Source organism: Oncorhynchus clarkii, chromosome 14 (assembly GCF_045791955.1).
Source record: "Oncorhynchus clarkii lewisi isolate Uvic-CL-2024 chromosome 14, UVic_Ocla_1.0, whole genome shotgun sequence".
Classification (NCBI taxonomy): Eukaryota; Metazoa; Chordata; class Actinopteri; order Salmoniformes; family Salmonidae; genus Oncorhynchus; species Oncorhynchus clarkii.
The window spans coordinates 41,257,722-41,285,670 of record NC_092160.1 but is presented as its reverse complement, the minus strand read 5'-3'; the positions used below and the strand labels follow the sequence as shown (position 1 = coordinate 41,285,670).

Below are 27,949 nucleotides of genomic sequence, written 5' to 3'. Positions count from 1 at the left end.
TGATAAAACACTTTACTAAAGTTTAGACAAACAGAATGTCATGCCGACAGGATACTCCTCCAATATTAATACAACATATTGGTGCATTGGGAAATAAATCATTTATCTATCAACAATGTACAGCATTAGGATAGAAATACAGAGTTGTATGTTTCATATCCCGTCAACGGTCCCGCTGGGTCAGCAGTGGGCTCCTCAATCCATGACGTCCTCCTGCTGTGACCTGAACTCACTCACACTCCTCTACACACACACACACACACACACACACACACACACACACACACACACACACACACACACACACGTTAACCCAATAACACAGCAGATGCTAAGGTACATCTATCAGTTTAACAGTAGAGATCTAATCGTAAATAACATCTAACAGTCCCCACCAACCTACTGTTTATATCTGACCCTGTCCCCCACTGCTGTTATAACTGACCCTGTCCCCACTGCTGTTATAACTGACCCTGACCCCACTGCTGTTATAACTGACCCTGTCCCCACTGCTGTTATAACTGACCCTGTCCCCACTACTGTTATAACTGACCCTGTCCCCACTGCTGTTATAACTGACCCTGTCCCCACCAACCTTCTGTTTATATCTGAACCTGTCCCCCACTGCTGTTATAACTGACCCTGTCCCCACTGCTGTTATAACGGACCCTGTCCCCACTGCTGTTATAACGGACCCTGTCCCCACTGACCCTGTCCCCACTGCTGTTATAACTGACCCTGTCCCCACTGCTGTTATAACTGACCCTGTCCCCACTACTGTTATAACTGAACCTGTCGCCACTACTGTTATATCTGACCCTGTCCCCACTGCTGTTATAACTGACCCTGTCCCCACCAACCTGCTGTTATAACTGACCCTGTCCCCACTACTGCTATAACTGACCCTGTCCCCACTGCTGTTATAACAGACCCTGTCCCAATACTGTTATAACTGACCCTGTCCCCTCTGCTGTTATAACTGACCCTGTCCCCACTACTGTTATAACTGACCCTGTCCCCACTGACCCTGTCCCCACTGCTGTTATAACTGACCCTGTCCCCACTACTGTTAACTGACCCTGTCCCCACTACTGTTATTACTGACCCTGTCCCCACTACTGTTATAACTGACCCTGTCCCCACCAACCTACTGTTATAACTGACCCTGTCCTCACTGCTGTTATAACTGACCCTGTCCTCACTGCTGTTATAACTGACCCTGTCCTCACTGCTGTTATAACTGACCCTGTCCCCACTACTGTTATAACTGACCCTGTCCCCACTACTGTTATAACTGACCCTGTCCCCACTGCTGTTATAACTGACCCTGTCCCCACTACTGCTATAACTGACCCTGTCCCCACTACTGTTATAACTGACCCTGTCCCCACTGCTGTTATAACTGACCCTGTCCCCACCAACCTACTGTTATAACTGACCCTGTCCTCACTGCTGTTATAACTGACCCTGTCCTCACTGCTGTTATAACTGACCCTGTCCCCACTGCTGTTATAACTGACCCTGTCCCCACTGCTGTTATAACTGACCCTGTCCCCACTGCTGTTATAACTGACCCTGTCCCCACTGCTGTTATAACTGACCCTGTCCCCACTGCTGTTATAACTGACCCTGTCCCACTACTGTCCCTACTGACCCTGTCCCCACTGCTGTTATAACTGAACCTGTCCCCACTGCTGTTATAACTGACCCTGTCCCCACTGCTGTTATAACTGACCCTGTCCCCACTACTGTTATAACTGACCCTGTCCCCACTACTGTTATATCTGACCCTGTCCCTACTGACCCTGTCCCCACTGCTGTTATAACTGAACCTGTCCCCACTGCTGTTATAACTGACCCTGTCCCCACTACTGTTATAACTGACCCTGTCCCCACTACTGTTATATCTGACCCTGTCCCTACTGACCCTGTCCCCACTGCTGTTATAACTGACCCTGTCCCCACTACTGTCATAACTGACCCTGTCCCCACTGCTGTTATAACTGACCCTGTCCCCACTGCTGTTATAACTGACCCTGTCCCCACTGCTGTTATAACTGACCCTGTCCCCACTGCTGTTATAACTGACCCTGTCCCCACTGCTGTTATAACTGACCCTGTCCCCACTGCTGTTATAACTGACCCTGTCCCCACTGCTGTTATAACTGACCCTGTCCCCACTGCTGCCATAACTGACCCTGTCCCCACTGCTGCCATAACTGACCCTGTCCCCACTGCTGCCATAACTGACCCTGTCCCCACTGCTGTTATAACTGACCCTGTCCACACTGCTGTTATAACTGACCCTGTCCTCACTGCTGTTATAACTGACCCTGTCTCCACTGCTGTTATAACTGACCCTGTCCCCACTGCTGTTATAACTGACCCTGTCCCCACTGCTGTTATAACTGACCCTGTCCCCACTGCTGTTATAACTGACCCTGTCCCCACTACTGCCATAACTGACCCTGTCCCCACTGCTGCCATAACTGACCCTGTCCCCACTGCTGTTATAACTGACCCTGTCCCCACTACTGTTATAACTGACCCTGTCCCCACTGCTGTTATAACCGACCCTGTCCCCACTACTGTTATAACTGACCCTGTCCCCACTACTGTTATAACTGACCCTGTCCCCACTACTGTTATAACTGACCCTGTCCCCACTGCTGTTACAGCTGACCCTGTCCCCACTGCTGTTACAGCTGACCCTGTCCCCACTACTGTTACAACTGACCCTGTCCCCACTACTGTTACAACTGACCCTGTCCCCACTACTGTTATAACTGACCCTGTCCCCACCAACCTACTGTTATAACTGACCCTGTCCCCACTGCTGTTATAACTGAACCTGTCCCCACTACTGTTATAACTGACCCTGTCCCCACTGCTGTTATAACTGACCCTGTCCCCACTGCTGTTATAACGGACCCTGTCCCCACTACTGTTATAACGGACCCTGTCCCCACTGACCCTGTCCCCACTGCTGTTATAACTGACCCTGTCCCCACTGCTGTTATAACTGACCCTGTCCCCACTGCTGTTATAACTGACCCTGTCCCCACTGCTGTTATAACTGACCCTGTCCCCACTGCTGTTATAACTGACCCTGTCCCCACTGCTGTTATAACTGACCCTGTCGCCACTACTGTTATATCTGACCCTGTCCCCACTACTGTTATAACTGACCCTGTCCCACTACTGTTATAACTGACCCTGTCCCCACTGCTGTTATAACTGACCCTGTCCCCACTGCTGTTATAACGGACCCTGTCCCCACTGACCCTGTCCCCACTGCTGTTATAACTGACCCTGTCCCCACTGCTGTTATAACTGACCCTGTCCCCACTGCTGTTATAACTGACCCTGTCCCCACTGCTGTTATAACTGACCCTGTCCCCACTACTGTTATAACGGACCCTGTCCCCACTGCTGTTATAACTGACCCTGACCCCACTGCTGTTATAACTGACCCTGACCCCACTGCTGTTATAACTGACCCTGTCCCCACTACTGTTATAACGGACCCTGTCCCCACTACTGTTATAACTGACCCTGTCCCCACTGCTGTTATAACTGACCCTGACCCCACTGCTGTTATAACTGACCCTGCCCCCACTGCTGTTATAACTGACCCTGCCCCCACCAACCTGCTGTTATAACTGACCCTGTCCCCACTGCTGTTATAACAGACCCTGTCCCAATACTGTTATAACTGACCCTGTCCCCTCTGCTGTTATAACTGACCCTGTCCCCACTACTGTTATAACTGACCCTGTCCCCACTGCTGTTATAACGGACCCTGTCCCCACTACTGTTATAACTGACCCTGTCCCCACTGACCCTGTCCCCACTGCTGTTATAACTGACCCTGTCCCCACTGACCCTGTCCCCACTGCTGTTATAACTGACCCTGTCCCACTACTGTTATAACTGACCCTGTCCCCACTACTGTTATTACTGACCCTGTCCATACTACTGTTATAACTGACCCTGTCCCCACTGCTGTTATAACTGACCCTGTCCCCACTGCTGTTATAACTGACCCTGTCCCCACTGCTGTTATAACTGACCCTGTCCCCACTACTGTTATAACTGACCCTGTCCCCACTGCTGTTATAACTGACCCTGTCCCCACTGCTGTTATAACTGACCCTGTCCCCACTGCTGTTATAACTGACCCTGTCCCCACTGCTGTTATAACTGACCCTGTCCCCACTGCTGTTATAACTGACCCTGTCCCCACTACTGCTATAACTGACCCTGTCCCCACTACTGTTATAACTGACCCTGTCCCCACTGCTGTTATAACTGACCCTGTCCCCACTGCTGTTATAACTGACCCTGTCCCCACTGCTGTTATAACTGACCCTGTCCCCACTGCTGTTATATCTGACCCTGTCCCTACTGACCCTGTCCCCACTGCTGTTATAACCGACCCTGTCCCCACTGCTGTTATAACCGACCCTGTCCTCACTGCTGTTATAACTGACCCTGTCCCCACTGCTGTTACAACTGACCCTGTCCCCACTGCTGTTATAACTGACCCTGTCCCCACTGCTGTTATAACTGACCCTGTCCCCACTGCTGTTATAACTGACCCTGTCCCACTACTGTTATAACTGACCCTGTCCCCACTGCTGTTATAACTGACCCTGTCCCCACTGCTGTTATAACTGACCCTGTCCCCACTGCTGTTATAACTGACCCTGTCCCCACTACTGTTATAACTGACCCTGTCCCCACTACTGTTATATCTGACCCTGTCCCTACTGACCCTGTCCCCACTGGTGTTATAACTGACCCTGTCCCCACTGCTGTTATAACTGACCCTTTCCCCACTGCTGTTACAACTGACCCTGTCCCCACTGCTGTTATAACTGACCCTGTCCCCACTACTGTTATAACTGACCCTGTCCCCACTACTGTTATAACTGACCCTGTCCCCACTACTGTTATAACTGACCCTGTCCACACTGCTGTTACAGCTGACCCTGTCCCCACTGCTGTTACAGCTGACCCTGTCACCACTACTGTTATAACTGACCCTGTCCCCACTGCTGTTATAACTGACCCTGTCCCCACCAACCTACTGTTATAACTGACCCTGTCCCCACTGCTGTTATAACTGACCCTGTCCCCACTGCTGTTATAACTGACCCTGTCACCACTGCTGTTATAACTGACCCTGTCCCCACCAACCTACTGTTATAACTGACCCTGTCCCCACTGCTGTTATAACTGACCCTGTCCCCACTGCTGTTATAACTGACCCTGTCCCCACTGCTGTTATAACTGACCCTGTCCCCACTACAGCAGTGGGGACAGGGTCAGTTATAACAGCAGTGGGGACAGGGTCAGTGGGGACAGGGTCAGTTATAACAGTTATAACTGACCCTGTCCCCACTGCTGCTATAACTGACCCTGTCCCCACTGACCCTGTCACCACTACTGTTATAACTGACCCTGTCCCCACCAACCTTCTGTTATAACTGACCCTGTCCCCACTGCTGTTATAACTGACCCTGTCCCCACTACTGTTATAACTGACCCTGTCCCCACTGCTGTTATAACTGACCCTGTCCCCACTGCTGTTATAACTGACCCTGTCCCCACTGACCCTGTCCCCACTGCTGTTATAACTGACCCTGTCCCCACTGACCCTGTCCCCACTGCTGTTATAACGGACCCTGTCCCCACTGCTGTTATAACTGACCCTGTCCCCACTGACCCTGTCCCCACTGCTGTTATAACTGACCCTGTCCCCACTGCTGTTATAACTGACCCTGTCCCCACTGCTGTTATAACTGACCCTGTCCCCACTGCTGTTATAACTGACCCTGTCCCCACTGCTGTTATAACTGACCCTGTCCCCACTGCTGTTATAACTGACCCTGTCCCCACTACTGTTATAACTGACCCTGTCCCCACTACTGTTATAACTGACCCTGTCACCACTGCTGTTATAACTGACCCTGTCCCCACCACTGTTAGAACTGACCCTGTCCCCACCACTGTTATAACTGACCCTGTCCCCACTACTGTTATAACTGACCCTGTCCCCACAGACCCTGGGTTGGAAGGATGGTGGTACCTGACCCTGTCCCCACAGACCCTGGGTTGGAAGGATGACCGACTGATGGTGGTACCTGACCCTGTCCCCACAGACCCTGGGTTAGAAGGATGGTGGTACCTGACCCTGTCCCCACAGACCCTGGGTTGGAAGGATGGTGGTACCTGACCCTGTCCCCACAGACCCTGGGTTGGAAGGATGGTGGTACCTGACCCTGTCCCCACAGACCCTGGGTTGGAAGGATGGTGGTACCTGACCCTGACCCCACAGACCCTGGGTTGGAAGGATGGTGGTACCTGGAAGGTGTTGAGGACGTGTTGACAGACATCACTGAGCTCATTCAGTCCTCTTCTCAAAGGTTCCACAGCTGGAACCCCACCTGGAACAGACAGAGACACAGACACACAGAGACACAGACACACACACACACACACACACACACACAGAGACACACACACACAGCGAGACACACACACACAGCGAGACACACACACACAGCGAGACACACACACACAGCGAGACACACACACACAGCGAGACACACACACACAGCGAGACACACACACACAGCGAGACACACACACACACACACACACACACAGCGAGACACACACACACAGCGAGACACACACACACAGCGAGACACACACACACAGCGAGACACACACACACAGCGAGACACACACACACACACACACACACAGAGACACACACACACACAGAGAGAGACACACACACAGAGAGAGACACACACATACCGGTCATAGTTTGTAAAAGCTGTGGAGGCTAGTGGCTACATCCCACCAATAGAATGACATGCTGTCGTTACTGCAGTATGTAGACCGACAGGAAACATGCTGACTGGGGATTTCTATTAGGCATGTCAGCAAGTAGTTGTGTTACACACAGGGCAGAGTGGGTGGAGGAGAGAAAGACACAGGGCAGAGTGGGTAGAGGAGAGAAAGACACAGGGCAGAGTGGGTGGAGGTGAGAAGGACACAGGGCAGAGTGGGTGGAGGAGAGAAGGACACAGGGCAGAGGGTGGAGTAGAGAAGGACACAGGGCAGAGGGTGGAGGAGAGAAGGACACAGGGCAGAGGGTGGAGTAGAGAAGGACACAGGGCAGAGTAGAGAAGGACACAGGGCAGAGGGTGGAGTAGAGAAGGACACAGGGCAGAGGGTGGAGTAGAGAAGGACACAGGGCAGAGGGTGGAGTAGAGAAGGACACAGGGCAGAGGGTGGAGTAGAGAAGGACACAGGGCAGAGGGTGGAGTAGAGAAGGACACAGGGCAGAGGGTGGAGTAGAGAAGAACACAGGGCAGAGGGTGGAGTAGAGAAGAACACAGGGCAGAGGGTGGAGTAGAGAAGGACACAGGGCAGAGGGTGGAGTAGAGAAGGACACAGGGCAGAGGGTGGAGTAGAGAAGGACACAGGGCAGAGGGTGGAGTAGAGAAGGACACAGGGCAGAGGGTGGAGTAGAGAAGGACACAGGGCAGAGGGTGGAGTAGAGAAGGACACAGGGCAGAGGGTGGAGTAGAGAAGGACACAGGGCAGAGGGTGGAGGAGAGAAGGACACAGGGCAGAGGGTGGAGTAGAGAAGGACACAGGGCAGAGGGTGGAGTAGAGAAGGACACAGGGCAGAGTGGCTGGAGGAGAGAAGGACACAGGGCAGAGGGTGGAGTAGAGAAGGACACAGGGCAGAGGGTGGAGTAGAGAAGGACACGGGGCAGAGGGTGGAGTAGAGAAGGACACAGGGCAGAGGGTGGAGTAGAGAAGGACACAGGGCAGAGGGTGGAGTAGAGAAGGACACAGGGCAGAGGGTGGAGTAGAGAAGGGCAGAGGGTGGAGTAGAGAAGGGCAGAGGGTGGAGTAGAGAAGGGCAGAGGGTGGAGTAGAGAAGGACACAGGGCAGAGTGGCTGGAGGAGAGAAGGACACAGGGCAGAGGGTGGAGTAGAGAAGGACACAGGGCAGAGGGTGGAGGAGAGAAGGACACAGGGTGGAGTAGAGAAGAACAGAGGGTGGAGGAGAGAAGAACAGAGGGTGGAGGAGAGAAGAACAGAGGGTGGAGGAGAGAAGAACAGAGGGTGGAGGAGAGAAGCACACAGGGCAGAGGGTGGAGGAGAGAAGGACACAGGGTGGAGTAGAGAAGAACAGAGGGTGGAGGAGAGAAGAACAGAGGGTGGAGGAGAGAAGAACAGAGGGTGGAGTAGAGAAGAACAGAGGGTGGAGGAGAGAAGAACAGAGGGTGGAGGAGAGTTGTCTCCTACGTACCTCGGGTCTGGATGCGGAAGTTGATTTTGCTCTCAGAGGGGTGAGTGATGCTGTAACCACAGAAGTCTACATCCAGGCTAAACACACAGCAGAAACAGACCATTACACACAGTAAGACCCATCAGGTCAGGTAATAACCTCTCCATGACGATGTAGCAGAGGGAGTTAGGGTTAGGGGTTAAAGGTCAGGTAATAACCTCTCCATGATGTTGTAGCAGAGGGAATTAGGGGTTAGAGGTTAGGGGTCAGGTAATAACCTCTCCATGACGTTGTAGCAGAGGGAGTTAGGGTTAGAGGTCAGGTAATAACCTCTCCATGACGTTGTAGCAGAGGGAGTTAGGGGTTAGAGGTCAGGTAATAACCTCTCCATGATGTTGTAGCAGAGGGAATTAGGGGTTAGAGGTTAGGGGTCAGGTAATAACCTCTTCATGACATTGTAGCAGAGGGAGTTAGGGGCTAGAGGTTAGGGGTCAGGTAATAACCTCTTCATGACATTGTAGCAGAGGGAGTTAGGGGCTAGAGGTCAGGTAATAACCTCTCCATGATGTTGTAGCAGAGGGAGTTAGGGGTTAGAGGTCAGGTAATAACCTCTCCATGATGTTGTAGCAGAGGGAGTTAGGGGTTAGAGGTCAGGTAATAATCTCTCCATGATGTTGTAGCAGAGGGAGTTGGGGTTAGAGGTTAGGGGTTAAAGGTCAGGTAATAACCTCTCCATGACATTGTAGCAGAGGGAGTTAGGGGCTAGAAGTCAGGTAATAACCTCTCCATGATGTTGTAGCAGAGGGAGTTAGGGGTTAGAGGTTAGGGGTTAGAGGTTAGGTAATAACCTCTTCATGACATTGTAGCAGAGGGAGTTAGGGGCTAGAGGTCAGGTAATAACCTCTCCATGATGTTGTAGCAGAGGGAGTTAGGGTTAGGGGTTAGGTAATAACCTCTCCATGATGTTGTAGCAGAGGGAGTTAGGGGTTAGGTAATAACCTCTTCATGACGTTGTAGCAGAGGGAGTTAGGGTTAGAGGTTAAGGGTCAGGGACTAACCTCTCGATGATGTTGTAGCAGAGGGAGTTAGGGTTAGAGGTTAAGGGTCAGGGACTAACCTCTTCATAACCATGTAACGTAGAGAGTTCCCCAGAGTGTGATCCTCCTCATGAAGAACAAACGTCACACAGCCTTCGTCTGTTCCATCAGCCTGCACCTGGAGACACAGATACAACCATCAGACCCTTAAACAGCCACCTCCCAGTACTCTACCCTGAACCTTAGTCACTAGCCGGCTAACACCCGGTACTCTACCCTGCACCTCAGGGCAGCAATCTATGTACGTAGTCATTCAACACTTGTCACACTAATAGATACTGTTTTACCCACTTATTTCTACACTGTAGACTAGTTAATCATCCTATATAACTACTGCCGTCCACACCTTTTCTACTGTCTATAAACACCATACTCTATAAACTATTACTATACACCCCCGTTTTCTTAAAGTGAAATTTACCCAGTAAAATATTACTTGAGTAAAAGTCTAAAAGTATTTGGTTATAAATATACTTAAGTATCAAACATACATGTAAAATTTAGCCAAGGGAACACTCCAACACTCAGATGTAATTTAAAAAAGATGCATGTGTTCAGTGAGTCCTTCAGATCAGAGGCACAAGGGATGACCAAGAGTTGAGTCTTGATAATAGTGTGAATTTGATAATTTTCCGGTCCTGCTAAGCATTCAAAATGTAATGAGTACTTTTGGGTGTCAGGGAAAATAGAGTAAAAAGTACAAGATTTTCTTTACAAATGTAGTGAAGAAAAAATATAAATCGTAAAGTACAGATATCCCAAAAAACTAGTACTTTAGAGTATTTTTACTTAAAACTTCATATGGCTGCAGGGGCAGTATTGAGTAGCTTGGATGAAAAGGTGCCCATTGTAAACGGCCAGCTCCTCAGTCTCAGTTGCTTAAATACGCATATTATTATTAGTATTGGATAGAAAACACTCTAAAGTTTCCAAAACTGTCAAAATATTGTCTGTGAGTATAACAGAACTGATATTGCAGGCGAAACCCTGAGGAAAATCAAAACAGGAAGTGGCTTCTATTTTGAAAACTCCATGTTCAATAGCCGCCCTTTGCTCCATTTAAAGGGATATCAACCAGATTACTTTTCCTATCGCTTCCTCAGGGTGTCAACAGTCTTCAGACATAGTTTCAGGCTTTTATTTTGAAAAATGAGCCAGAAAGATAACATCACGTAAAATGGTCACATGAGTTTTGTTCGCGCAACAGAGTTTGGACAGCTATTGCTTTTCCCTCACCTACTGTGAAAGACATTTGCGGTTGATATATTATCGATTATATATTTTTAAAATAACCTGAGGATTGATTATAAAAAACGTTTGACATGTTTCTGTGAACATTATGGAAACTATTTGGAATTTGTCTGCGTTGTCGTGACCGCTCTTTCCTGTGGATTTCTAGACATAACGCGCCAAAAAAACAGAGGTATTTTGGATATAAAATAATCTTTATGGAACAAAAGGAACATTTGTTGTGTAACTGGGAGTCTCGTGAGTGAAAACATCCGAAGATCAACAAAATAGTTGACTTCCGGTGCCGACAGAGATGGCCGCCTCGCTTCGCATTCCTAGGAAACTATGCAGTTTTTTGTTTTTTTACGTGTTATTTCTTACTTGGTACCCCAGGTCATCTTAGGTTTCATTACATACAGTCGAGAAGAACTACTGAATATAAGAGCAGCGTCAACTCACCATCAGTACGACCAAGAATATGACTTTCGCGAAGCGGATCCTGTGTTCTGCCTTTCACCCAGGACAACGGAATGGATCCCAGCCGGCGACCCCAAAAAACTACTTCATAAAGGGGGAAACGAAGCGGTCTTCTGGTCAGACTCCGAAGACGGGCACATCGTGCACCACTCCCTAGCATTCTTCTCGCCAATGTCCAGTCTCTTGACAACAAGGTTGATGAAATCCGAGCAAGGGTAGCATTCCAGAGGGACATCAGAGACTGTAACGTTCTTTGCTTTACAGAAACATGACTCACTGGAGAGACGCTATCGGAGTCGGTGCAGCCAGCTGGTTTCTCCACGCATCGCGCCGACAGAAACAAACATCTTTCTGGTAAGAAGAGGGGCGAGGGCGTATGCTTCATGGTTAACGAGACGTGGTGTGGACACAACAACATACAGGAACTCAAGTCCTTCTGTTCGCCTGATTTAGAATTCCTCACAATCAAATGGCGACCGCATTATCTACCAAGGGAATTCTCTTCGATTATAATCACAGCCGTATATTCCCCCCAAAGCAGACACATCGATGGCTCTGAACAAACTTTATTTGACTCTTTGCAAACTGGAATCCATATATCCTGAGGCTACATTCATTGTAGCTGGGGATTTTAACAAGGCTAATCTGAAAACAAAACTCCCTAAATTGTATCAGCATATCGATTGCGCAACCAGGGCTGGAAAAACCTTGGATCATTGCTATTCTAACTTCCGCAACGCATATAAGGCCCTGCCCCGCTCTCCTTTCGGAAAAGCTGACCACGACTCCATTTTGTTGATCCCTGCCTACAGACAGAAACTAAGACAAGAAGCTCCCGCGCTGAGGTCTGTTCAACGCTGGTCCGACCAATCTGATTCCACACTCCAAGACTGCTGCCATCACGTGGACTCGGATATGTTTCGTATTGAGTCAAACAACAACATTGACGAATACGCTGATTCGGTGAGCGAGTTCATTAGAAAGTGGGTTGAAGATGTCATTCCCATAGCAACGATTAAAACACTCCCAAACCAGAAACCGTGGATTGATGGCAGCATTTGCGTGAAACTGAAAGCGCGAACCACTGCTCTTAATCAGGGCAAGGTGACCGGAAACATGACCGAATACAAACAGTGTAGCTATTCCCTCCGCAAGGCAATCAAACAAGCTAAGCGTCAGTATAGAGACAAAGTAGAATCTCAATTCAACGGCTCAGACACAAGAGGTATGTGGCAGGGTCTACAGTCAATCACGGACTACAAGAAGAAAACCAGCCCCGTCACGGACCAGGATGTCTTGCTCCCAGGCAGACTAAATAACTTTTTTGCCCGCTTTGAGGACAATACAGTGCCACTAACACGGCCCGCAACCAAAACATGCGGACTCTCCTTCACTGCAGCCGACGTGAAGAAAACATTTAAACGTGTCAACCCTCGCAAGGCTGCAGGCCCAGACGGCATCCCCAGCCGCGCCCTCAGAGCATGCGCAGACCAGCTGGCTGGTGTGTTTACGGACATATTCAATCAATCCCTATCCCAGTCTGTTGTTCCCACATGCTTCAAGAGGGCCACCATTGTTCCTGTTCCCAAAAAAGCTAAGGTAACTGAGCTAAACGACTACCGCCCCGTAGCACTCACTTCCGTCATCATGAAGTGCTTTGAGAGACTAGTCAAGGACCATATCACCTCCACCCTACCTGACACCCTAGACCCACTCCAATTTGCTTACCGCCCAAATAGGTCCACAGACAATGCAATCTCAACCACACTGCACACTGCCCTAACCCATCTGGACAAGAGGAATACCTATGTGAGAATGCTGTTCATCGACTACAGCTCGGCATTCAACACCATAGTGCCCTCCAAGCTCGTCATCAAGCTCGAGACCCTGGGTCTCGACCCCGCCCTGTGCAACTGGGTAATGGACTTCCTGACGGGCCGCCCCCAGGTGGTGAGGGTAGGCAACAACATCTCCACCCCGCTGATCCTCAACACTGGGGCCCCACAAGGGTGTGTTCTGAGCCCTCTCCTGTACTCCCTGTTCACCCACGACTGCGTGGCCACGCACGCCTCCAACTCAATCATCAAGTTTGCGGACGACACAAGAGTGGTAGGCTTGATTACCAACAACGACGAGACGGCCTACAGGGAGGAGGTGAGGGCCCTCGGAGCGTGGTGTCAGGAAAATAACCTCACACTCAACATCAACAAAACTAAGGAGATGATTGTGGACTTCAGGAAACAGCAGAGGGAACACCCCCCTATCCACATCGATGGACCAGTAGTGGAGAGTGTAGTAAGTTTAAAGTTCCTCGGCGTACACATCACAGACAAACTGAATTGGTCCACCCACACAGACAGCATCGTGAAGAAGGCGCAGCAGCGCCTCTTCAACCTCAGGAGGCTGAAGAAATTTGGCTTGTCACCAAAAGCACTCACAAACTTCTACAGATGCACAATCGAGAGCATCCTGCCGGGCTGTATCACCGCCTGGTACGGCAACTGCTCCGCCCACAACCGTAAGGCTCTACAGAGGGTAGTGAGGTCTGCACAACGCATCACCGGGGGCAAACTACCTGCCCTCCAGGACACCTACACCACCCGATGTCACAGGAAGGCCATAAAGATCATCAAGGACAACAACCACCCGAGCCACTGCCTGTTCATCCCGCTATCATCCAGAAGGCGAGGTCAGTACAGGTGCATCAAAGCTGGGACCGAGAGACTGAAAAACAGCTTCTATCTCAAGGCCATCAGGCTGTTAAACAGCCACCACTAACATTGAGTGGCTGCTGCCAACACTCAACACTCACTCAACTCATTCATTGAATGTGGGTAGCGCTATGCTATTCAGCGGTTGTTGATTACACTTATCCCGTTAACGGGATTGCAGCCATAACAAGTTAAGCACTTTACACCACTGTTGCTAGTTACCCATTCTAAAACAATTTTACTGTTGCAGCCAACATCTATACTGTTCAGTTGACAGCGTACATGGATGCACAGGCTTTATTCAAGGTCAGTGGAAGGTCATTAGTGAGACACAGAAAACAATAATGGCCCAAGCCGGCTGCCCTGCGGTACACCACATTCAACTGAATTTGCATTAGAGAGGCTTCCATTAAAAAAAACCCTCTGTTATATTGGATAGGTAACTGTCCAGCCATGATAAGGCAAATTATGGGAATCCATATAGGGTGCTTTTATTTTTCTTGTGCAGCGTAATGACCTTTGCCTCCTTCCAGGCCTAAGAGCACACCCCGTCTTCTAGGCTTAGATAGAAGATGTGCCAAATAGCATCGCAATGTATTCCACTACCAACTTAATATCCAAGTTCAGTTCCAGGTAGTTTGTCCTAATTCATAGATAGCAAATATCTTCTTCACCTCATCCACACAAATTGAAAACTACAGCGCTCATCTTTCATTATTTTGGTCCGTTATGCAGGAATATGAAGGATCAGCATGTTGTTTTGAAGGTCATGCCTAACTTTCCTCAAAATCATTATTAAAGTGGTTGGCAATATCAAAGGGTTATGAATGAGCCATCAGTCTCAATGGAACTCAGTTAGCTTCTCTGCCTAGCTACTCCTTTTCACTATCATTCCTTATAGAATGCATCTTTATTCCATAGTAGTTTCTTCTTTTTGTTTAGTTACGTGATTTCTCTGTATGTTTGCCAATCTGCTGTGTTGCCAGATTTATTTTCCATTCCCATATCACCACCACCATCACCACCATCATCACCACCATCATCCCTTTCAGTCAATACAGTTTTTCAGTTCATCATCTATCCATGGGGATTTGGTAGATCTACCAGTCAGTTAGTTTATTGATGCCTGTCAGTAACCTGAAAAAGCAGTTTCAGAAATGCTTCAAGTGCAGCATCAGATGTTCTCATTTACACACGCATCAGACCATCTCATTTACACACGTATCAGACCATCTCATTTACACACGTATCAGACCATCTCATTTACACACGTATCAGACCATCTCATTTACACACGCATCAGACCATCTCATTTACACACGTATCAGACCATCTCATTTACACACGTATCAGACCATCTCATTTACACACGCATCAGACCATCTCATTTACACACGCATCAGACCATCTCATTTACACACGCATCAGACCATCTCATTTACACACGCATCAGACCATCTCATTTACACACGCATCAGACCATCTCATTTACACACGTATCAGACCATCTCATTTACACACGCATCAGACCATCTCATTTACACACGTATCAGACCATCTTATTTACACACGTATCAGACCATCTCATTTACACACGTATCAGACCATCTCATTTACACACGCATCAGACCATCTCATTTACACACGTATCAGACCATCTCATTTACACACGTATCAGACCGTTCTTATTTACACACGTATCAGACCATCTCATTTACACACGTATGTGACCATCTCATTTACACACGTATGTGACCGTTCTTATTTACACACGTATCAGACCATCTCATTTACACACGCATCAGACCATCTCATCTACATAAGCGTACAGAGGCCCATTATCAGCAACCATCACTCCTATGTTCCAATTGGCATGTTGTGTTAGCTAATCCACGTTTATCATTTTAAAAGACTAATTGGTCATTAGAAAACCCTTTTGCAATTATGTTAGCACAGCTGAAAACTGTTGTCCTGATTAAAGAAACAATAAAACTGCCCATTTGTGGGTTCAATTACAGGCTCAAAATGGCCAGAAACAAAGACATTTCTTCTGAAACTCATCAGTCTATTCTTGTTCTCAGAAATGATGGCTATTCCATGTGAGAAATTGCCAAGAAACGGAATATCTCGTACAACGCTGTGTACTACTCCCTTCACAGAACAGCGCAAACTGTCTCTAACCAAAATAGAAAGAGGAGTGGGAGGCCTCGGGGCACAACTGAGCAAGAGGACAAGTACATAAGAGTCTAGTTTGAGAAACAGACGCTTCACAAGTCCTCAACTGGCAGCTTCATTAAATAGTACCCGTTAAATAGTACCAGTCTCAACGTCAACAGTGAAGAGGCGACTCTGGGATGCTGGCCTTCTAGGCAGAGTTCCTCTGTCCAGTGTCTGTGTTCTTTTGCCCATCTTAATATTTTATTTTTATTGGCCAGTCTGACATATGGCTATTTCTTTGCAACTCTGCTGGCCCTTGAATGTACACAGAGAGCTAATATTAATAATATGCATGTCAATCTCTCCTGGCTGAAAGTGGAGTAGATTGACTTCATCACTACTTGTATTTATGAGAGGTATTGACATGTTGAATGCATCAAGCCGTCTGTCTAAACTACTGGCCCATAGCTCGGACACCCATGCATACCCCACAAGACATGTCATCAGACCTCTTCACAGTCCCCAAGTCCAGAACAGACTATGGGAGGCACACAGTACTAAATAGAGCCATGACTACATGGAACTCTATTCCACATCAGGTAACTGATGCAAGCAGTACAAGTAGATAAAAAACATAAAAATACACCTTATGGAACAGTGAACACACACACGCGTTGCACTGTAGATATGTGTGTAACAGTATAACTTTAGACCGTCCCCTCGTCCATACCCGGGCGCGAACCAGGGACCCTCTGCACACATCAACAACAGTCACCCACGAAGCATCGTTACCCACGAAGCATCGCTCCACAAAAGCCGCGGCCCTTGCAGAGCAAGGGGAACCACTACTTCAAGGTCTCAGAACAAGTGACGTCACCAATTGAAACACTATTTTGCGCGCACCACCGCTAACTAAGCTAGCCGTTTCACATCCGTTACACTCACCCCCCTTTTGACCTCCTCCTATTCCGCAGCAACCAGTGATCCGGGTCAACAGCATCAATGTAACAGTAGACCGTCCCCTCGCCCATACCCGGGCGCGAACCAGGGACCCTGGTTCACATCCGTTACATGTGGTAGTGGTGGAGAAGTGGCTTGAGGGCCTGAATGTATTGTAATGTTTTTTTAAATTGTATAAACTGCCTTAATTTTTCTGTACCCCACGAAGAGTAGCGTACACAGGTGTAATTGCCTTTAAATAAACTAAATATAATGGAAACATCCCCCAGTGGACGCTGTCTAAATTCCCGGTTACATTTACGAGTTGTCAAAACAAACCCTAGATAACTGGCAACACAGGCAGTATGGATCAGGCTTAATTAAAATAATTATGTACATTGTGTATTTGAGTTAACAGTACCTGGTCTGACATAACGCTACTGTAGTCAAATCATGACCAGTGCCGGTGAATCTTCTTCCACACGAACCGTGGAAAACTCAGCCTGCCTTTGCCGAATTATGGCACCACATGAGAACCATTTCAGACAACTATTCAGAGGCATATTTTCATGCCCTGTTCGATAAAGTAGTTCGCAACACTTACCATCTCCAATACCGATTTCTTTTCTCCATCTACCCCAGCCATGCTTGAAAAAAAAAAACACTCGACTGCAAAGTTTCCTGTTTTGTCGCGTAAATGTGACATACATGTGACGTTGGTCTGACACAACCAGGAAGTAGCTGCACACCAGGAAGTGTAGTTCAACATTCTGCATGCATATTCATCGTAAGGAAGCAAAAAACCACATTTCCCTAGGTGGAACCAGATAAAGCTTCCGATCAAGGATCTGGGAAAGCAGAAGTCAGACGAGAAGATTAACGTTAACAGTTGTTTTAATGTTGAAAACACATCGTTTTGAAGACTGCTGAGCATCGCAGGTATGCATGATTATGTGTTATTGTTTAGTACTGCTAACAAAACCATTTATAATGGCCGTATTATTGCTAACTATGATTTGTCATGATGATCGCAACCGTGGGTACCCAGGATGCATACGGCAGTCTTTGTTAACGTCATTGTTGTAGTTTATGCTAACCAGCCACCTTAACTAGCTACTTTAGTTTTATTCAGAGCGACAATGTTAAAGTTGGCGGTGGTGAATCTCTTGCTCATGTTTCCCGATGTTCGGCAGGCAGGCAGACGGCTGGCTAGTGCACTGGGTTAGCCAACCTTAGCTAGCTAGTTAACAACATGTCAGTGTTGTTGGTCTCAACAGTGTTGTTGTAGACTTGTCTACTATTCGTTGCCTACTTTGCCACTAGCTAAGTGGTGAAAACATGTTAACCCACCATCTCTATCCCTCTCCCTCCTCATAACTTTTCTCCTCCCTCCACCCATCCCTCCATCTCTCTCAGTGAACCCCTGACCAGCTGTCCTCCCTGACCCTGGCCACAACTATGGCGATCCTGTTTGCAGTGGTTGCCCGCGGCAGCACCATCCTGGCGAAGCATGCGTGGTGTGGCGGTAATTTCCTGGAGGTGACAGAACAGATCCTAGCTAAGATACCATCCGAGAACAACAAGCTCACCTACAGCCATGGCAGGTAGGGTTAACACTCAGACAGCCACACACATATCTGCCTGGAGTTGGATAGTCCTGTTCTACTTGTAGTGTATGTTTGTTAGTGTGACCTTGAAGATTAAATCAAACAGAGTATCTGACGGAGTATCTTGTCTTCTCCTTCAGCTATCTCTTCCACTACATCTGCCATGACAGAATCATATATCTCTGTATCACTGACGACGTGAGTATACAGGCTTTAGTTTTAATGTGTGTCTGAGAGACCGAGTGTTCTTTGGTTTACAAACCAAAATGTACAGTGGGGCAAAACATTATTTAGTCAGCCACCAATTGTGCAAGTTCCCCCACTTAAAAAGATGAGGCCTGTAATTTTCATCATAGTACACTTCAACTATGACAGACAAAATGAGAGAAAAAAATCCAGAAAATCACATTGTAGTAGGGAGGGGGGGGGTCGGGGTTGAGTCCTTTACAGGGGGGGGTCGGGGTTGAGTCCTTTACAGGGGGGGGGGTCGGGGTTGAGTCCTTTACAGGGGGGGTCGGGGTTGAGTCCTTTACAGGGGGGGGTCGAGGTTGAGTCCTTTACAGGGGGGGGGGGGGGGGTCGGGGTTGAGTCCTTTACAGGGGGGGGGGTCGGGGTTGAGTCCTTTACAGGGGGGTTCGGGTTGAGTCTTTTACGGGGGGGTCGAGGTTGAGTCTTTTACGGGGGGGTCGGGGTTGAGTCCTTTACAGGGGGGGGTCGGGAGTGAGTCCTTTATGGAGGGTCGGGGTTGAGTTTTTAAAAATGTATTTAATTTTTATATGGGGGGGGTTGATCAGATTTTAATATTGTAGCTTCCATCAAGGTATCATTTCCAATCCCGTGTGTGTGTGTGTTGCATGGTAACAGTTGGGAGAAAATAGAAGAAACCCTCTTGCTAGTATCACTGCTCTTCATTATGCTTTATGTATCGGCCTCAAGGCCTTCCTCAGAGCTTATGTTAAAATAACTAATAATTGAAGAGCAGCAGTAAAATAACAATAGCAAGGCTATATACACAGGGGGTACAGGTACAGAGTCAATGTGCGGGGCACCGGTTAGTCGAGGTAATTGAGGTTATATGTACATGTAGGTAGAGTTAAAGTAACTATGCATAGATAATAAACTGAGAGTAGCAGCAGTGTAAAATGCAATGCAAGTAGTCTGGGTAGCCATTTAATTAGATGTTCAGGAGTCTTATGGCTTGGGGGTAGAAGCTGTTTAGAAGCCTCTTGGACCTAGACTTGGTGCTCCAGGAACCGCTTGCCGTGCGGTAGCAGAAATAACAGTCTATGACAAGTGTGGCTGGAGTCCTTGACATTTTTTAGGGCCTTCCTCTGACACCGCCTGGTATAGAGGTCCTGGATGGCAGGAATCTTGGCCCCAGTGATGTACTGGGCCGTACGCACTACCCTCTTTTGCCAGGTCTGTTGGAACTGTCGTGTCTGACTGTGTTAACTGTCTGTCTGTTAGGACTTTGAGCGGTCACGTGCGTTCAGCTTCCTGGGAGAGGTGAAGAAGCGTTTCCAGACGACGTATGGCTCCAGAGCTCAGACAGCCCTTCCCTACGCAATGAACTCAGAGTTCTCCTCCACTCTGATGGCTCAGATGGTGAGACACACACACACACTACCTGATCAGATGGTGAGTTAGTTCTCCTCCACTCTGATGGCTCAGATGGTCAGACACACACACACTCACTGATCAGATGGTGAGTTAGTTCTCCTCCACTCTGATGGCTCAGATGGTGAGACACACACACACACTACCTGATCAGATGGTGAGTTAGTTCTCCTCCACTCTGATGGCTCAGATGGTCAGACACACACACACTCACTGATCAGATGGTGAGTTAGTTCTCCTCCACTCTGATGGCTCAGATGGTGAGACACACACACACACTACCTGATCAGATGGTGAGTTAGTTCTCCTCCACTCTGATGGCTCAGATGGTGAGACACACACACACACTCCCTGATCAGATGGTGAGTTAGTTCTCCTCCACTCCCTGATCAGATGGTGAGTTAGTTCTCCTCCACTCTGGCTACTCAGATGACGAGAGCCAACCCTGTAATATGTTAGTATGGTAGTGAGTGGTCAGAACAGACTGTGAGACAGGGTTTGACAGGTCTGCATTTCAGCTAGACCTCTCACTCTCACTCCACAAATGTATTGTGTTCCTTTAAACAGCTTGGACAATTCCTGAAAATGATGTCATTGCTTTAGGAGCTTCTGATAGGCTAATTGACATCATTTGAGTCAATTGGAGGTGTACATGTGGATGTATTTCAAGGCCTACCTTTAAACTCAGTGCCTCTTTGCTTGACATCATGGGAAAATCAAAAGAAATCAGCCAAGACCTCAGAAAATAAATTGCAGACATCCACAAGTCTATTTCATCCTTGGGAGAAAATTCCAAACGCCTGAAGGCACCACGTTCATCTGTACAAACAATAGTACGCAATATAAACACCATGGGAGCACGCAGCCGTCATACCACTCAGAAAGGAGACGCATTCTTTCTCCTAGAGATGAACGTACTTTGGTGTGAAAAGTGCAAATCAATCCCAGAACAATAGCAAAGGACCTTGTGAAGATGCTGGAGGAAACGGGTACAAAAGCATCTATATCCACAGTAAAATGAGTCCTATATCGACATAACCTGAAAGGCTGCTCAGCAAGGAAGAAGCCACTGCTCCAAAACCGCCATAAAAAAGCTAGACTACGGTATGCAACTGCACATGGGGACAAAGATCATACTTTTAGGAGAAATGTTCTCTGGTCTGATGAAACAAAAACAGAACTGTTTGGCCATAATGACCATTGTTATGTTTGGAGGGAAAAAGGAGAGGCTTGCAAGCCGAAGAACACCATCCCAACTGTGAAGCATGGGGGTGGCAGCATCATGTTGTGGGGGTGCTTTGCTGCAGGAGGGACTGGTGCACTTCACAAAATAGATGGCATCATGAGGGATGCCTCATGAGCAACATCTCAAGACATCAGTCAGGAAGTTAAAGCTTGGTCTCAAATGGGTCTTCCAAATGGACAATGACCCCAAGCATACTTCCAAAGGCAAAATGGCTTAAGGACAACAAAGTCAAGGTATTGGAGTGGCCATCACAAAGCCTTGACCTCAATCCTTTAGAAAGTTTGTGGGCAGAACTGAAAAAGTGTGTGAGAGCAAGGAGGCCTACAAACCTGACTCAGTTACACCAGCTCTGTTAGGAGGAATGGGCCAAAATTCACCCAACTTATTGTGGGAAGCTTGTGGAAGGCTACCCGAAACGTTTGACCCAAGTTAAACAATGTAAAGGCAATGCTACCAAATACTAATTGAGTGTATGTAAACTTCTGACCCACTGGGAATGTGATGAAAGAAATAAAAGCTGAAATAAATCATTCTCTCTACTATTATCCTGACATTTCACATTCTTAAACTAAAGTGGTGATCCTAACTGACCTAAAACAGATAATTTTTACTGGGATTAAATGTCAGGAATTGTGAAACTGAGTTTAAACGTTTTTGGCTAATGTATATAAACTTCCGACTTCGACTGTAAATAATGTAGTGCTAAGTGTTGTCTTACACATATATATATATATATATATATAACATATGGCTATTAACATTGTCCATATACATAGTCCATCTGTAAATATGGACTATGTACAGCTGCAGCGATCGGTTAGCTGCTCAGATAGCTGATGTTTAAAGTTGGTGAGGGAAATAAAAGTCTCCAACTTCAGCGATTTTTGCAATTCGTTCCAGTCACAGGCAGCAGAGAACTGGAACGAAAGGCGGCCAAATGGGGTGTTGGCTTTGGGGATGATCAGTGAGATATACCTGCTGGAGCGCGTGCTACGGGTGGGTGCTGCTATGGTGACAAGTGAACTGGGGTAAGGCGGAGCTTTACCTAGCATAGACTTATAGATGACCTGGAGCCAGTGGGTCTGGCGACGAATATGTAGCGAGGGCCAGCCGACTAGAGCATACAGGTCGCAGTGGTGGGTGGTATAAGGTGCTTTAGTGACAAAACGGATGGCACTGTGATAAACTGCATCCAGTTTGCTGAGTAGAGTGTTGGAAGCAATTTTGTAGAGCATATGGATTGCACAGCGGAGAAGGTACGGTGGGATTCGAAATGGTCAGTGATCTGTTTATTTACTTGGCTTTCGAAGACTTTAGATAGGCAGGGCAGGATGGATATAGGTCTGTAGCAGTTTGGGTCTAGAATGTCACCCCTTTGAAGAGGGGGATGACCGCGGCAGCTTTCCAATCTTTAGGGATCTCGGACAATCCGAAAGAGAGGTTGAACAGGCTGGTAATAGAGGTTGCAACAATGGTGGCGGATAGTTTCAGAAAGAGAGGGTCCAGATTGTCAAGCCCAGCTGATTTGTACGGGTCCAGGTTTTGCAGCTCTTTCAGAACATCTGCGGTCTGGATTTGGGTGAAGGAGAAGCTGGGGAAGCTTGGACGACTATCTGCGGGGGCGGCGGAGCTGTTGGCCGGGGTTGGAGTAGCCAGGAGGAAGGCATGGCCAGCCGTTGAGAAATGCTTATTGCAATCTTCGATTATCATGGATTTATCAGTGGTGACCGTGTCGCCTAGCCTCAGTGCAGTGGGCAGCTGGGAGGAGGTGCTCTTGCTCTCCATGGACTTTAGTGTCCCAAAACATTTGGGAGTTAGAGCTACAGGATGTGAATTTGTGCTTGTGAAAAAGCCTTTGCTTTCCTGACTGACTGTGTGTATTGGTTCCTGACTTCCCTGAACAGTTGCATATCGTGGGGACTATTACAGTCCGCCACAGGATGTTTTTGTGCTGGTCGAGGGCAGTCAGGTCTGGAGTGAACCAAGGACTATATCTGTTCTTAGTTCTGCATTTTTCAACGGGGAAGTTACTTTTAAAGAATGACCAGGCATCCTCGACTGACGGGATCAGGTCAATATCCTTCCAGAATACCCGGGCCAAGTCGATTAGAAAGACCTGTTCGCAGAAGTGTTTTAGGGAGCGTTTGACAGCGATGAGTGAAGGTCGTTTGACCGCGGACCCATAGCGGATACAGGCAATGAGGCAGTGATGGCTGAGATCCTGATTGAAAACAGCAGAGGTGTATATGGAGGGCCAGTTGGTCAAGATAATGTCTATGAGGGTGTTAAGCATGTCCCAGTTTAGGTCACCTAACAGAACAAACTCTGAATCTAGATGGGGGGCGATCAATTCACAAATGGTGTCCAGGGCACAGCTGGGAGCTGAGGGGGGTCGGTAGCAGGCGGCAACAGTGAGAGACTTATTTCTGGGGAGATTAATTTTTAAAATTAGAAGTTCAAACTGTTTGGGTATAGACCTGGAAAGTATGACATAACTTTGCAGGCTAACTCCTACCCTTTGGCAGTTATATCTTGTTGGTGGCCTTCTTAAGCCAGGATTCAGACACGGCAAGGACATCAGGGTTGGCGGAGTATGCTAAAGCAGTGAGTAAAACAAACTTAGGGAGGAGGCTTCTGATGTTAACATGCATGAAACCAAGGTTTTTTCGATCACAGAAGTCAGAGATGAGCTATTCCACATGGTTTTAGAGACATGTGAAGAGCTACTAAACAAAGAGTCATTTGGGAGACAAAGACAAGAATGCCAATCAGTAGTGGCAGGAGAGATGAGGAACACACCGTCAGCTCAAAGAGGCCAGAGCAGGGGCCTGGGAAGGGGCCAGAGCCGGGGCCTGGGCAGGGGCCAGAGAAGGGGCCAGAGAAGGGGCCGGGGAAGGGGCCAGAGCAGGGGCCTGGGAAGGGCCCTGGGAAGGGGCCAGAGAAGGGCCCTGGGAAGGGGCCAGAGCCGGGGCCTGGGCAGGGGCCTGGGAAGGGGCCAGAGAAGGGGCCGGGGAAGGGGCCAGAGCAGGGGCCTGGGAAGGGCCCTGGGAAGGGGCCAGAGAAGGGGCCGGGGAAGGGGCCAGAGCAGGGGCCAGAGCAGGGGCCTGGGCAGGGGCCTGGGAAGGGGCCAGAGCAGGGGCCTGGGCAGGGGCCTGAGCAGGGGCCTGAGCAGGTGCCAGAGCAGGGGCCAGAGTAGGGGCCTGGGCTGAAAGGATTATGGCTGGAGGACGGGTTAGCGTGTAAGGAGGGGCTCGTGAGGGGAGCATGACAACTCTGCCTCTGGGGGAACTCTGAGCGCATGACCACACCACTGAAAACACACACACAGGCACAAACACACACTACACACACACTCCATTTGCGTTTGTGAGGACAGTCTGTTTACCTTCAGTCACATGAACACCATACCACTGATCCCCTCTCTCTCCCTCCCTGTGTCTCCTTATCTCTCCCTCCCTGTGTCTCTACTTCACTCTCCTTCTCCCTCTCTCTCCTTCTCCCTCCTTCCCTCTCCCTCCCTCTCTCCTTCTCTCTCTCTCTCTGTCTCTCTCTCTCTCTCTCTATCTCTCTCTCCTTCTCTCTGTCTCTCCTTCTCTCTCTCTCTCTCCTTCTCTCTCTCTAGAAGCACCATTCCTCTCCTCCATCAGATCGCCTGGCTGAGACTCAGATGCAGGTTGACGACCTGAAAGGCATCATGGTACGCAACATCGGTGAGATAAGACTCCACTCCTACATCCACCACTACTGCTGAATTAGGGGCTAAGTGTCTAGGGTCTGAGGATTTATTTGAGTGTCTTGTGTTTACTCTGTGTTTCCTACAGACTTGGTGGCTCAGAGGGGAGAGAAGTTGGAGTTGCTGATTGATAAAACGGAGAACCTGGTCGGCTCAGTGAGTTACATTCTAATCTACTACAATTACTCAACTATCCTACTACTACTGTTCCTATAACCCGGCTCAGAGCGTCACTAACTTCCTCTCTCCTCCAGTCTGTGAGTTTTAAGACCACCAGCCGTAACCTGGCCAGAGCCATGTGTATGAAGAACCTCAAACTGACTGTTGTCGTAGTGGTGGTGTCACTGGTAGGTACTGTCTGTCTGTTCACCCCTCCGTGTGTGTGTGTGTAATAGTCTGAACTATGTGGTGTGTTCTCGTCAGGTGGTCCTGTATGTAGTTGTGTCTGCAGCCTGCGGAGGACTCAGCTGGCCCAACTGCATCAGGAAATAAGAGAGGGGGAGAACGAGGAGAGAGGGGGAGGAAAAGAGGGTGCAAGAGAAGACGACAGCGGTCCCACAAAAAAAGAAATCGCTCTCCTGTCCTCCCTCTTGTCTTCCAGTCAGCAAGGAGGAGAGGTCCTCTATTGGACAGAATGGTGACACAACAAGGCATCCAGACAGTGGAGATTTAACAACGTTGTGATTGTCTTGCTTTCTGTTCCTTAACAAGAGAATGAGGTGTGTTTATCTGTCCAAAGACAAGCGATTGTTGGATATGCAGCTTTAAAATATTGTAGAATTCAGTCCACTGTCCAGTCCAGCTGTCCTCCATACTGTTCTCCAGTCCATGGCCCTCTCATCCAGGGCTCTACAAGCCTAACAAACAGCTGTTCTCCAGTCCACGGCCCTCTCATCCAGGGCTCTACAAGCCTAACAAACAGACTGATAATCTGGAGTAGGGTTTACCAAATGTTTTTACCCTGGGGTCCCCTTCCAGCATTGGAGAACATCCCACGCCTCCCCCGGCACGCGCACCGCACCGTGTCTATTTCTATTGGTACAGCACTGTTCATGACACACTGTTCACACCCCTCTTGTTGGTGGAGAGGACATGTTGCAGGTTTTTAAGCTTATTTCCTGCAATTGTACACATTTTGTCATGGGGCGCAAAATAAATGTTTCAGTTTTAAAGCAACATTTTTTGCAATTCTATACATTTTTGCCATGTCTAATGTGTATTGGGCTAAAAAAAACTATGGGCTAAAAAAACTAAATTAAAAGACGTTAGCTGACATGGCTAGCTGATCTGGACATGTCTGACCAGTATTTAACATCTCTGTAAGGTCGTTAGCTGATCTGGACATGTCTGACCAGTATTTAACATCTCTGTAAGGTCGTTAGCTGATCTGGACATGTCTGACCAGTATTTAACATCTCTGTAAGGTCGTTAGCTGATCTGGACATGTCTGACCAGTATTTAACATCTCTGTAAGGTCGTTAGCTGATCTGGACATGTCTGACCAGTATTTAACATCTCTGTAAGGTCGTTAGCTGATCTGGACATGTCTGACCAGTATTTAACATCTCTGTAAGGTCGTTAGCTGATCTGGGCATGTCTGACCAGTATTTAACATCTCTGTAAGGTCGTTAGCTGATCTGGGCATGTCTGACCAGTATTTAACATCTCTGTAAGGTCGTTAGCTGATCTGGACATGTCTGACCAGTATTTAACATCTCTGTAAGGTCGTTAGCTGATCTGGACATGTCTGACCAGTATTTAACATCTCTGTAAGGTCGTTAGCTGATCTGGACATGTCTGACCAGTATTTAACATCTCTGTAAGGTCGTTAGCTGATCTGGACATGTCTGACCAGTATTTAACATCTCTGTAAGGTCGTTAGCTGATCTGGACATGTCTGACCAGTATTTAACATCTCTGTAAGGTCGTTAGCTGATCTGGACATGTCTGACCAGTATTTAACATCTCTGTAAGGTCGTTAGCTGATCTGGACATGTCTGACCAGTATTTAACATCTCTGTAAGGTCGTTAGCTGATCTGGACATGTCTGACCAGTATTTAACATCTCTGTAAGGTCGTTAGCTGATCTGGACATGTCTGACCAGTATTTAACATCTCTGTAAGGTCGTTAGCTGATCTGGACATGTCTGACCAGTATTTAACATCTCTGTAAGGTCGTTAGCTGATCTGGACATGTCTGACCAGTATTTAACATCTCTGTAAGGTCGTTAGCTGACATCACAAGAGGAACTGATGATGTACTACCCAATTAGATACCTTGTGGGTTCTATTATTGCAACTTTCAAGAGAAAGTTTAAAGACGGACGAGTTCCATTTAAAAACAAACCAATAATTGGGGGGGGGGGGCATGGGAACCACTGCTGTCTCTGTGTATCTGTCTGTCTCTGTGTAGCTGTCTGTCTCTGTGTAGCTACGCTGTCAGGGTCAGTCTGTACCCAGACAGAGACATTTAGATGTCTGTCTCTGTGTAGCTACCCTGTCAGGGTCAGTCTGTACCCAGACAGAGACATTTAGATGTCTGTCTCTGTGTAGCTACCCTGTCAGGGTCAGTCTGTACCCAGACAGAGACATTTAGATGTCTGTCTCTGTGTAGCTACCCAGTCAGTGCTAGTGATACTAAACTACACCTGTAATGTCTTATCACCATGGAGATCAGGACATGGTACATTACAGGTGTATCTCCCCTGTTCTATACACACTCTGCTGTGATGGCTTGTTTAGTTATTGTCTAGACACAATGTCTCTCTGTTCAGTTGTTACAGGAAATTAGATTAAAAAAAGATTGATTGCA

The 27,949-nt window shown here is 48.0% G+C and overlaps 2 protein-coding genes across 3 annotated transcripts; one reads left to right on the top strand and one right to left on the bottom strand.

Annotated features, from left to right (window-relative positions):
* On the bottom strand, positions 1–17,654 carry LOC139366608 (RNA polymerase I and III subunit D). The gene is made up of 5 exons (XM_071104294.1): positions 17,539–17,654; positions 9,441–9,538; positions 8,345–8,421; positions 6,370–6,452; positions 1–243 (listed from the first exon to the last, which is right to left on the bottom strand). The coding sequence occupies exons 1-5, from the start codon at positions 17,638–17,640 to the stop codon at positions 196–198; spliced, it is 408 nt and encodes a 135-aa protein (XP_070960395.1). The 5' UTR covers positions 17,641–17,654; the 3' UTR covers positions 1–195.
* LOC139366607 (vesicle-associated membrane protein 7) lies at positions 17,646–27,949 on the top strand. 2 transcript variants are annotated; one of them, XR_011626782.1, is made up of 9 exons: positions 17,646–17,873; positions 18,351–18,538; positions 18,682–18,739; positions 20,009–20,146; positions 25,027–25,114; positions 25,226–25,293; positions 25,392–25,484; positions 25,561–26,711; positions 26,812–27,487. XR_011626782.1 is itself a non-coding variant. In XM_071104293.1 (8 exons), the coding sequence occupies exons 2-8, from the start codon at positions 18,393–18,395 to the stop codon at positions 25,627–25,629; spliced, it is 660 nt and encodes a 219-aa protein (XP_070960394.1). In that variant the 5' UTR covers positions 17,646–17,873; positions 18,351–18,392; the 3' UTR covers positions 25,630–27,949. The 2 variants fall into 2 exon arrangements, 1 of the variants encoding a protein (XP_070960394.1); XM_071104293.1 differs by having other exon boundaries at positions 25,561–27,949.